Below are 13,220 nucleotides of genomic sequence, written 5' to 3' on the forward strand. Positions count from 1 at the left end.
TGGAGTTAATGCTGTCCAGTCACTTCTATAAAAATCATCCCATTTTTTTTGTAGAACAGCTTAAGTACTTATTGATTGAGAACTTCTATAACTCCCAAAATGGAGGCATCCCCATATCTCTACAGGTATTTTAAATGAATTGAATTAATCATAGGCTTAAAAGTCTCTAGTGATCTTCGTTAAGTTTCCCGGGTTTAATTAAAACATCTGTGCAGTTTTAATTTATCGATTCATCCAACTCATATGTCATGTTTTTAACACACCCCAGCATGCTCTGCATCATTTTTAACCCGATTTCCACTTAACTAAAGCAATTAAATTCACCCCGGATTAATTAAAGCATCCATACTTTAGTGCTTAAGTCAGCGTGTGCTGCTTTCCCCAAATGGTTTCTGAATGTCAGAGATTTGACACACCTGATGGGTTTTTTGTCCTTCTGGAAATTCTTCTGTGGGTTTTCCCCCTTGCTTGCTAATGTGCATTTTGGCAGAGCTTGGGAGCTCAGTGGGGCTGGTGTTGGGCACCTGAGGTACGGAGGGCAGAGCTTGACTGCTGGGAGAGACTTTGCCTCTTGATGGTGACCTGGTGCCAGCCTGGGCAGGACAGCTCTACTGTTAAACCATTTCAATTAGTTCTGTGTTCTGCAGTCCAAGCATTTCATGGAGTAACTGCTGAACCACCTCATGCCAGTGACAGTTGTTCACAGTTGTTTGTTCTCCTGCTTCTGGATGAGTTTCTAGATGATTTCTGCTTGGAAGAGCACATGCTCTTAGAGCAACCTAAAAAAGACTTTGCAGATCTTTCTAATTGTCACTGTTCTTAAGAATGTTTCAGCCTGATGGGAGTTAGTGAATTTAGTGATCTCTGAAGAGCACCAGACTAGTCAAACACCATTCTTCCTGACTGTGCAAATAGCACATTTGTGGGACACAAAGAGCAGGTGAGAGAACACAGTCCTGGATTCATTCAGTTTCCCATTCCAGAATTATTTTCTTGGGCATGATTTTGCTAGGGTGGAGCAGCTTATCCCAATGCAAGTAGCATAAAATTAGCATAAACTAGTAAAAAGAAACAACATAAACCATGAAGTGGTCTTAGAAGTTATTTCAGATTTTCGTCTCCTCAAATGAATTTCAGTAAAAGTAATAAGTTTGCAGACAAGTAGTGAAATATGCTGCCAACTGATTGAAATAGGTTTAAACAGAACATATGAAGGGAAGTGTTGTCAAACAAAACCATTGTATTTTCAGACTACAACTAATAGATTTATATGTTTTCTAATTTTTTAGAAATGTTTATGGGCAAATACTTGGTGTAAGAAGGGGTATGATAATTAAGGGCAAATATTTGGTGTAATATGGGATGTATAATAAAACAAGGGATGTCTCAATACTTTTTTGTTTATAATATTAATGCAAAGTCTGGAGCCAACATTTTGAATCAAGTTGACAGCAATTAATTTTTTTAATAACTGGGCTGATTTTCTAAAATGCAAATGCTTTTGATTCCTTTGGGTATAGTGATTTTGTTGATTTTAGGCCATTTAGATTAAGATTGTTCATACATAAATAGGTATGACTTCATTTTAGGAGAATGGGAACTTGATTGTAGCTTTTGCAGTGAATCTAAAATTATTCGGTGCTTTGGTTGACAGTTGTAGGATTCAACTCTTGCATCAGTAAAACAGATCTTCATCTGCTTACTTATTAATCTAATTTGTCCATTGAAGAGAAATTAATATGTGTAGTCTAAATACTGCATTATGCATCACCAGCATAAAGACCAAAAAGAGAAAAATGCCAATAAGTACCGTGTGACTCTGCTCTGATCTATCACGTTAGGAACCAGGCAGCTGTACACAACATTTGTCTTGGCTCTTTCCTCTATTTCTGCTCCAGTTTGGAGCTGACCTGGAGTGCATTTATAGGCTTCAGATTAGACTGTCAATAACTGGAATCCATCTTCTTTATATGTTGGCAAAATCATGCATAATCTCTCAGCAGTAGCAGCCTAATCTCTGCTAAAAGGAAGTCCAAGTGTGAGGTATTACAGAGTCTGAATTCATTATCCCCTAGAGGAACTGCACCCAGAAGGGTCCCTGGTAGGGCTCAGTGCTAAGAAGTTTGACCTACATCTGTCTTCAATTCAATTCCTGGTGGTCAGTGTGAAAAAAGACAACTTCAGTTTCATTATGCAAGTGTGCTTGCATTATCCACTCCTTTATATAACAAGGAATTTGTGCAATTCCATGTCCAAAGAGCATAGCAAGGCTGCCCAAATCAGGTCAGTGAATTTTTGTGACTGAAATTTACTCCCTCCTCCTAATCAGGAGCACCTACAGATAAAAATAAATATATTTCTTAGGTGTGGCAAAGTTCTGTACAGTTCAACAAGGACTGAACGCATCTTACATTGGAGTATAAGTATTGTCTCTTCAGAATGCTCTTTTTCTGAGTGTGTTTATTTGTTTAGAGGGAAGTAAAGCTGTAATGGCTGAGACCAAAATTCCATTTCATCCAGGATTTCAGTTGTGATGGTGACATACAGCAGATAGCTGAGGGAGAGTAAAAGTTTTATAGTTTTATTTGTCTTGGTTGCTTCTCCATTAAATTCTTCTGGTTCCAGAGGTAGCGTGTGCTGGGACTTTCTACAACAGACCAAGCCTCTTTGTGTTCAGTAGCCTTTGCAGATTTTCATTCCATGAATTTGTTGAAATTCTATGATCAATCACAGAATGTTCTTCTATGAGTTTTAACTTGTCATTTAATCTTGTTAAAATTGTTTGATGGAACAGTCAGCAGTGCTCAGGCACTGTTGATAATTCCCAAGTGCTGTTTTAGTTCAGTCTTAAGGTCATACTTGAACACTCAGTCCTGGTTTTCCATACTATTTACACGGTGAACAAACAGCCAAGCTCATCTTTTTTGCACTCCAGCTTGGGGTAAGAAAAATGTGGTTTCTGTGCAAGATTGGGGCTTGCAGGCATTATGGATACAACCATTCTGGCCCTTACCCAAATACCATCTCTTGGTGCAGTTTTGTCATGGGCATCTCACCACAAAATTCTGTGATACACACGTTAAAAAATTAGATGGGACCAAAAATTATATTCTTCCTCTACCATGTTTTAAAATTTACATTGGAATGAAAAACTGAGCTGCTTGCAAAATAAGAAAAATATAAGGGCATTGCTTTTGACCTGGTCCAGGACAGGCAAGCATTGTAGATGCAAATTCAAAAACCTTTTCAGTCTGCATATATTTGTGCCCAGAGACTCAAATAAGTTTGAAGAGAAATATACCAATTTCTCTATTTTCTGAGGAGGAACTGAAAAAAGTCTGCAGTAGAGAACTGACAGCCTAGATCCTAGTGGTACAGGACTCTCTCTGCACCAGGGTAATGTTTGCTCTACAGCAAGAGAAACCAAGCCAGAGCTCTGCCTTCCCATCCTGTTTGGAGCTTCAAGTAGCAGGGGAAAGCCTCTCAGCCCAGCAGCTGTGTAACTAATCCAAGTTCTTCAACAGCCTGCAAGCGTTTGTCTCCTCAGAGATCCTTTGCTGGTTTCTTGCCATGCCTTAGAAGAACTGCTCTGGTGAGTATGTGTGTGTGGACGCTGGAGGGGGTGCAAGGAGTGCGTGCACAGACTGCAGCTGGGACACAAGAGCTGGTGGCTTTTGGTGCCAGGCGCTTTGGGCATTATCCCCTGGCCATCTCTGCTCCTCATCTGTGTGTAACAGGCTGTTACCAAATCACCTTTCCTCATGCATCAGGGAATATGAACATTGCTCCAAAATATCCTTTAGAGAGAGAACTTTTAGAGGGATGCTTGGTTTGTCTTTCCTGCTCCATCAGTGTTCTCAAATACGTGCAGGACTCAGGGGTCTGCAGTGTCTGTTCATCAGCTGAGCCTCATGTTAAAAATTTAGTCTGATTTTGTTCAAATCCAAGTAAAGGGCATCATCCCATAACAAAAGAACATTAAAGGTTAATAGCTGTTGTGCTCATCCAGACCTCACTCAGGACATATACCTTTGGGCCTAAGTTGCCTGAGTGTCGCCATAACTACTCCTGAAGATCTCTGTCCACCTTTTACCAGTGCTGGTGTAAGCTACACAGTCAATCTCTCCACAGAAATGAGATGGAGCTTGGTTGTTCCTTTACATAAACCACCTTCCTCCACATTGCTTCATCAGACTTTGAGCAATCAGTTCTGTCCTGGACCAGGAGCTGCCCACTTCCCATGGGGAAACACAAAAGTCCTAGATAACAAGAAATCCAGAATATTATTGAGGACTTTGCACATCAGCTGAAGCTGCCAGGATGTAAAATGAAGGTGGACTGGTTTGGGTCTCATCCTACAGCAATATGATCTAGGAAATAGGCATAGCAGAAATCTGTCTAGGCTACCTGCTCTTGTTCTCTAGAGAAAAGCAGCTTGATTTTCTCTCCTCCTCACACAGGACAGAATATAAACCCATAGCAAAAACAGTCATGAAGAGCTATTCATTACAGCAGTGACAAGCCAGCTTCTTGTAACAACCTAGACCTTCTTGAATTCTTGCTTACATGTTTCTCCTGCAATCTTAGTGACATGGCAGTCTTGGAAATGCTAAAATCTGTCCCAGAATCTGTTGTTTTTCTTATTCTCAAAGTGATATTCCTATAGTTTGCAGAGTAACTCCAGCAGAGGGTTGTAGATTAAACTATGGCTTTAAATTGCAAGTGCCTTAATCTTAACTGTATCCACTTCATCCCTAGGGTTAAGTGACAGATTCTCTTGTTTGTCCAGAGTCAGTTCTGGTGTCACTGGCACTGTGACTGCCCTGGCAAACCCCTGAAGGCAGATTGCTGTTCAACTTACAGACAAGCTGCACAAGGACTGAACAGATCCATGAACCACAGCAAGACCTTTGACCTGATGGATACATGAAGAGAGGAATGAAAAGCTGTGACATGGCTTTCAGCTTTTCTTAAATTCCTGAAGCACCATAGCAAAGTCAGGGAGCGCTGAAAAAACTGCTGTGGGAGCTCTTCAGCCCAAGAGCCAGCACCATCCAGTAACCTTTCTTCTGCAGTGCCAGGCTCTGGTATCCCAGAAGCTGAACCATGCAGATCCAGGTCAAAAGCAGGAGATAAGAATGGTTTCCCCACAGACAAGTTCCAAATAGAAGATACCCATCACCTTTAACTGGACTGCAGTTACCCATTGCTTAATGAGACTTGGGGACAAAGCAAGCAGAGAAGTGATCTTACAGCAGGTGTCTGGCACAGAATTACAGGTCCAGACCACTCTAGCTAGGTCTAGACTGGTTATAGTTGAGTAGCTTGGATGTTTTTGTTGTTTTGGTTTTCTCTTTTATTTATTTTTAAAATGGGTTGTTTCTGCTCAGTCCCTCTTCCAAGGTAGTGTGCTGTTTAAATAGAGTTATTGTCTTTATTTGAGTTTTCATGCTTGAGGAGAGGTTTGCAGAATAGAAGTCCTTTCAGGAGTTGATTCACATGTTGGGCTGTAAAACAGGAAAACAAGAAGAGCTGTTCCTCACTTGTATCCAGCTTGTGAGTCAGCTTTAAGTTTTTGTCCTTATAACTACTTGAACAAATGTGGTTTCTCCAAAGAAACTGCCTATTACTTATAAGATTGTCCAAAGAAACTGCCCACAGATTCATTAATCCTTCCTGGGACCTGTTCTTTCCATCAGCTTTATCACAGTGTGGTGAGGAGCTGGGTGGGCTCAGCAAGTGTGTCCAGTGCAGTTGGGGAATCCACACTGAGAAACCATCAGCAGTGACAGCTCTGAGTCTCTGCAGTGCCATGGAAACATGGAGAGGATTCACATCCAGCAATATTTACTTCCTTCTGTGTGGACTTCACCAAAGGGACTGCAGGCTTAACCACCACATACAGGAGCCTTGTCCTAGAGAGAGAGATTTTTTTTGTGTTCAAGTGAGTTCCAATTAAAAGACCAGGGTCTGTACAGTGTTTCAGGGTGTGCAAGATGACACCAAGAAACTCGACACTCATGATCACTCCAGAGCTTCAGGACAGGCTGCCTTCTGATCACTTGTCCAAAATCCTCTACACCGTGCAAAGAGAGCAGGACAGAAATTATTACCTTCCTTATACTGATTTGAGAAAATGTATCAATGTCAGCCCGAAACAAGCCTTTAAATTGCAGTGAAATGGAGAGTTATGGACAAAGGAATTGTGCCTCCAGATCTTCATAGCCAAAAAGGGGAGTTGGTGCCAGGTTGATCCCTTTGCTTCTGGCTCACCTGGTGACTTGCAGGAGGTGCACACCTGATCAGGGAAATGCTGTGCTGGGAGCTGAGCCAGGCTCCTCAGGGGAGCATGCAGCCAGAAGGAATAGTCATACAGCATTCAAGTTGCTTTTAGTTCAGTGTGTGGTATATCATGCAAAGGTGTTTGATGCTGAGGTGCAAAAAGATGTCCTGGGGTGCAGTGTGGGGACAATTTGTCTGTGTGGTGTTTCAGTACAGCTGGCTGAGTAAACTTAGCTCAGAAACCAGCAGAAATTTATCAACTTTTTCACTGAACTCAGTAAAGCATATGTGAACATAGATCACATCTGAAATGAAAATGTTGCTTGTTGCAGCAGACCTCTCTGTCATTAGGGTAGAGATGAGCCGAGACACAGACTCTCATTTAACAACATGAAAAGGGTCCCAGTTTATTCTCCTGTACAGTTCAGCCATCCTGACTCTGACCCCAGCAAGCTCCTACTCTTGGCTCCTCTGCCAGCCCCTGACTGCTGGCTGTTCCTGCTGGAATGTGACTGCAAGTGTTTCCTTGCTCCCTCTGCCCACAGAGGCTCAACTGGGACTGCAGGCTCCAGCAGCATCTCTAACTCCATCAGACCCAGACAGGTCTTCTGCAGCAGCACCTCTCTTCCTTGTTTTGTTCTTCTTTGTGACTCTCTGGATCTTTCCTTCTTCCTCAGGGCTCCTCTACCTCCACAAGGTGCTCTACCCCCAGGCTCTCCCTGACCAGCCAGCCCACCCCTTCTATCACACTTAGCTTTATTAGTCACAGCTGTGACCCATTAAGGGCAAGGCTGTTCTTCTTCTCTGGTAATTAGTACAGCTGTGAATTACCAGGGGTGAGGTCAGTTGTAATCCCTTCTGCTACACCTAGAGTTGCTGATGGAAATCGTATTTTATTCAAATTTCTGTTCATTTTTGCATAAAAAAGCATCTGGACAAAACTTACAGTAAGAGAGAACACCAGGAATGAAGTAGAATGAAGTCCTGTTGCTACCAAAGGATGGATAATATGGATCTAAGACATAGGAGCAGCAACAAACCCCAAACTTCAGCATACTGACTTTGAAATTGTTCTATTGTAGAAGAAAAATAGGCCAAAAAACATTATACATATTATATGGCATGCAGCCCATTAATCTGTAGTTTTATTTGAAATAATTCTCAGCACTCTAAATTTTAGTTAACATTTCAGGTTAGAAATCTGAATTTTATTTTTTCTGATCAATTTTTTCACCTATCAAATAAGAAAATTCACCAAAAAATCTGTCCTGAAATGTGTTTTTGCAGCAGATCAATGGGACAGCTAAGATTAATAAGGATTGCAGGGCTGAACAATGGAGAAGTTGAATAACTGGACCATTGCACATTTCTTTGTAGGAAATCAATTACTTGGGTTCTTCTTGATCATTGGGGTTAAAGGGATAATAGAAGCCAAGAAGGCATTAGGACCTTTTAATGATTAATAGTAGCTTTTGAGTATATTTTTGGCACTGTAACACCGGGTGTTCATTTCTAATTACTTTGAAGAGGGAAAAGACAGGGAAATACTTTTCTGTCTTTATCAAACTGCATCAGAGAGAAGAGCACAAAAGTGCTCCAAGCTTTTCTTAAAGACTCACTTCATTACTCCCATTTTCTGTTATTTCTCTGGGGTTTTTTCCATTTCTCTGGCTAGTGACCACACAGCCAGTCTTTGACAGGCCCAGAAGTTCACAGATTGCCATGTTCCCAAGGGAGACATGAGGACACAGGAGTGAATATGACTTAGGGAAACATTTATGTGCACCTGGGTTTTAATTAACCACTTGTTTCTTTCCATTGCTCTGCATATGTACAACATCTGATTCCTGGCACCCAAGACCTACTGACTACTTTTATTATTCATAGCTTCACTTTATTTGCATAAATGAATATTTGCTGAGAACGTCTTACCCCCTTAATAACACAGTAGTGAGGGGTAAGGGTTAATGGTGCTTTCTTGCCTGTGTGGGTAAAAGCTGTCACTGGGATTCAGGGAAACCAGGCTCAGCAGGGACAGTGGTGCCAAGGTGCATTTGTAGTAGCTGAAAGCTTGTGTCATTCTTGTGTTCACAGTTCTTACTGAAAAGCAAAGGGTCTAAAGAAGTTTGGGGACATTACATTTAAGAAGTGTTATGGTAAAAGAAAGATGCCATATAATAAGCTGTTGTGGGGACTGAATGTTTTGTGTTCTATCTGTGAAAATTGGATGTTACCTAGAGAAACAAAACAGAGTAATGTCAAACTCAAATCTGTTCACATTACCCCATTAGTTATCCCAAACATTATCAGCATTCTCCAAAGAATAGGGGTTGTATTCTCAGAATGCCCAACACATATGTGCTTTATTAAATAGCAATCAAATGATTTGTTTGGGAAATGAAGACTGAGCCACCACGAATTATCTCAGATTTTTTTTTCCCCAGTAACTGAACATATTTGAGTGTGTGTGGTAGTGAATTTTTAGTGCACTTTTACATGACTACATGCATGACCCTGTGCGTTGTTTTCCTTCCCTTCCGTTTTCCAGCTGCCTGCCCCGTTCTGTGCAGTGGCAATGGTCAGTACTCCAAAGGCACCTGCTTGTGCTACAGTGGCTGGAAGGGTCCAGAGTGTGATGTGCCCATCAGCCAGTGCATTGACCCCTCATGTGGAGGTCATGGCTCCTGCATCGAGGGCAACTGCGTCTGTTCTGTGGGCTATAAAGGAGAAAACTGTGAGGAAGGTAGGATATTTATTTTCTCTGTTGTTAGTTTGTTTTCTGGGTTTGGGAGGTATTTAATGGCTAGGAAAAAAGGAAAGAATGGAATAAAAATCTCAGCATAAAACTGCTGTAGCAGGTAAAAGAGGGTAAAAACATAGTCCACCACAATTTTACTGATTTATCAGAGTTCAGACCAAACTTCAGGCCTTCTGCATACATTGCTTTGCAGTGTTAAGAGTGTCTGCCAAAAGTAAACCTGAATAATTCCTTTGTTGAAGAGCAAAGAAAAATCTTTTCTTATGGACTATGTTTACCGAACAATTTAGATGTGAAATGCAGAGGAAAAAGGAGCAGGGGTAGACAAAATTGTATAGCTTCAACTTCACACAAAGCACATATCAATCACTATTAAGACAGAAACTGATGAAAAATATTAAAAATATTTGAAAGACTTGGATATCCATGCTACTTACAGACTTAATGAGGGGCAAATTGCTCCTGTTGGCTGCAATCATATGGGATTAAGGAAAGGTAGATGGCACACACGAGCAATAACTGTCCTTAAAATGCAGAAAAGCTTTTCAGATTCAAAGCGTCCAATTCCTTGAGTATGTAGAATGAACAAATTTTTAAAATAGCCCATGCAGAATATGGTCATAGATTAAGCTCAATAATGGCTGTTTTCTGTTAGAATGCACAATGTAAATTGGACTGCTTTTCTTTTTGAAATATATTACTGTGCTCCAGGGTTTATTAATCCTCCAAAGAGAGAAGCAGATTGAGTACTGAAGTGGTAGGGTTGGGATGTCATGGTGTTAGGGCTGAGGAGTCTCTCTGGATTATTCTGAATTGGTTGCAGAGCTGTATTGATATTGTATGTATTAATTTTCATTTTACTCTATAGTAAACAGCTGTCTCTCCCATCAGAAAAGAAAGGGAAGAAAACTCTGGGTAAAGAAACCACTAAGGGTTTTATTGTCATCACCTTTAGGACAGTCATCACCTTTAGATCTGGTGTTAGTCTGAGTGAACTTGTGGTAACAGGAAAAAAACAAAGAAACCAAGGATCCTCACTGGTGGGACTGCAATTGTTTGTTCAGTTCATTCCTGTCACCTTCTTCCACTAAACCCTCTCAACACTGGTTGTTAGAGCTTTTCTCCAGAATTCAGTTGAAGCCAAGAGTTTTTACATTGTTTTTAATGGATTATGTTTTAAACTAAATCCAGAAAATGCTGTAATATCTTTTTTTTTCCCCTTAGAATTTGTAGTTCTCAGTTCAACCTGAGTGCGTGATATTAGGAGATTTTCAAAAATTATCTCAAATGCCTTGCTTTAACTATCATTCTCATGAAAATCAAAGTGAAAAAGGCTGTCTTTAACATGCTCTACAGCACCCAATCTGTTCCCCAGGACTGCAGAACCTCTCTTTCTGGGAATAAATGCAATTGTTTGCTTGGTCTCATTAAGTTTTATACATTTCATTGTATTTTCTGTTGTTGTATAAATGCTTGTGTTATTAGAGAGATTATGGTAGATAGCCTACAATGATCTTTGTTTCATTTAATTCAGGAAATTTTACCTTGCAAGCCATTCCTCCCTCACTTTTATTGTAATTTCCAGGTACTTGCATGGAATTCTCTCTCTGCTTTCAGTTCTCTAGAATTGCTGTAGTCTGTCTGGGCCATGGATCCCCATGGATCTATCTGCCTTGGATCCCCAAACTTCTGTGAGAGAAATAGGCTCCTGTAGTGCTTAATCCATTTTATCCTCAGGTGAATGTTTGGAATGGTGAAGCAGAGACATCAGCAGCTCCAGAGAAGTTTCTAGAAAAAGCCAGTGCAGGCCTTTTTGCAAAGGTATTGGGTTAACTCCAGCCAAAATTGGGAGCACAACAAATCTGTCAGTCAACAGAGCTTTTTGGGAGTTGAATGGCTGTGTGAGATGAAAGGACATACATTATTTAATCAACACTGTGCTTGGAAGGATATGTTTCTTCCTAAAAAGATAAATGAATTACAAAGGTAGGAGGTATTGATTACAAACTTGGAAGGGGCGAATAACATGACAAGAAAGGTTAAAGCAACCTTTTGCATATATGATTGGGCAATAAATAAGTCAATGAATTAATTTGCAAATAAATAAAAATCAACCACCATGTTTGTACTCTAAAATTCCATTTCTTTTGTACGTATTTCTCGCATCAATTCGAGTGCTATGGGAGAAAGGGTACACTGTGAAGTGGTGTCTGTCTAATTCATCATCTAGTCTTACTTAAAGTTTTTGCATTAATAGAAATTTTACACTTTTAATGGTAGAATGATAGAAATAATATTTCTGTATTTCTATATAATATATGAAATCTCCTCTATTGATTTGAACTTCCAAAAGGAATGGCAAAGGTTGATTCATTTGCCATTTTCCAACTAGGATATTGAATTAGAATAAGTGGGTCAGCTTTTTTTTTTTTTTCTTCCCAATAGCTTTTTATTTCTGATATTCATCATGGTTATATTGTTCAAACAATTTACCTGAAATGAAAGTGACACCAAAATCAATATTTTTGATGCACAATTTTTGCAGCATAAACACTGTTTTTCTATTAACAAATTTGCACAGAAGATGAAGTGGGGTATTTGTCAGGCTTCATTCAGTCTACTTTAGGGGGGACACAAGTGAAATTGCCAAATTAGGTTAAGTTAGGGTGGTTTTCTTGTCACTTTCCTGGTCGAGTCATTTTTCAATGACATTTAACTTCATAAGTGTAATTCATGGCTCTTTGGGGACTTCATGGTACATATTGTTTGAAAAACTCCTTGACCTCCTTTTTGTCCTTAAGGATATAAATTGCTTTCAGTACCTTTTTTTGTCAAATCTACAGAGGGCCCAATACTAAATGAGCTCTAATGATCTGAGCTGCCAGGGGGCTGAGAGTTCCAAGCCTAACATACATGCTAAGGTGCATTCTCCTTTGTTTAAACACCAAAGAGGGTCCGTGGATAAATCCTGATTAAATACCATTGTAAACCCTGTTACACCTCAGGGCCAGAACCTCTGCAACACAAGCCAGTGCAGTTCTGTTGCAGGTAATCACATTATGCTAATTTCAGCAGCGAGGATCTGGCCTGAGATGATAACTCTGAGTATGTATTAAAATAGAACAAGATTGGAGCTCAGAGTAAAAACTCTGCTCAGTTTAAACTTTGAAAGCTGCTACTTACCCAGATGATAGAACAAAACAGCTGTAAAGCACATTTGTCTGGAACAAAGGACAAAGGTGTTTAGTGTGTTATCCTGTAAAACAAGGGAAATTGGGGGCTTAGGGCATTGATAGGCTCATTCTGTAGAAATAAATCAAAGTTGCATGAGCACTGTAATTCAGGATAGAGGGAAGACAGTTAATTTATGTAGCAGAAGGTGGTGTTTTTCATATGCTCCACATTCCTTTCATTAGTGCTTTCATTTGAGAAGGAAGATGATACATTCCTGACAAGGAGAGTACATTATGAGTTATCATTATCTCCTAAAGTTAGCTGTCCTATAACGATGTTATACATGTACTACCCTTCTACATTTTCTGTTAAAATATATATCCTAAAAAAACCCAGAACAGACCAAATGTAGGAGGAAAGTAACCTTCATCTTTAAAGTAGATTGACCTAAGTTTTTGTGTACTTTACTTCTTTATTCAATCAGACTGTTTCATCACAGCTCTGTGTCCATTGAGTTCAACAGCAGTTGTACAAAAGATGCATTGTAAACTTCAGACAGGTTAAAATTGGCTAAGCACAAAGAAGGAGTAACAATAGAGGACAAGCACTCTGTGTAATTTAAAAGAGTTTATGAATTTATCAACTTTGAGGTGAACCATAAGCCAATCTTGGTTTACCTATAAATATGAAATTGCATTATATTTTCATGTCCAATTGACTCGGCTTTAAATCTGAAAGTAAAAAAGGAAAAGCAAACCCAAAATGATAGCCAATGTCATCATTAAAATGAAAATCTTGTAAGAAATTTTACAGTCATTTCTTCCTGTACTACTGTATTCTGAATTCTATACTATTGTATCTCGATAACTCCTTTTATTGTATCTCTAAATGCACCTGCCTCAATCCTCTGCTTGTATCTAATCTATATGCTTGCTTTAAATGTTCTACAACTAAATAAAATAGTTTGACAGGGTTCTATGTTTTTAGAAAAGTTGAGATTTGAAAG

General features: G+C 39.7%; 1 protein-coding gene across 1 annotated transcript in view; it reads left to right on the top strand.

Moving 5' to 3' along the window:
* Positions 1 to 13,220, top strand: part of TENM2 (teneurin transmembrane protein 2) — a 619,525-nt gene that overhangs the window by 524,325 nt on the left and 81,980 nt on the right. The window contains exon 13 of the mRNA XM_066560474.1: positions 8,831 to 9,025. Within this exon, the coding sequence (XP_066416571.1) occupies positions 8,831 to 9,025 (195 nt within the window). The remainder of the gene's footprint in view (positions 1 to 8,830; positions 9,026 to 13,220) is intronic.

Source organism: Molothrus aeneus, chromosome 15, assembly GCF_037042795.1.
Source record: "Molothrus aeneus isolate 106 chromosome 15, BPBGC_Maene_1.0, whole genome shotgun sequence".
Lineage (NCBI taxonomy): Eukaryota > Metazoa > Chordata > Aves > Passeriformes > Icteridae > Molothrus > Molothrus aeneus.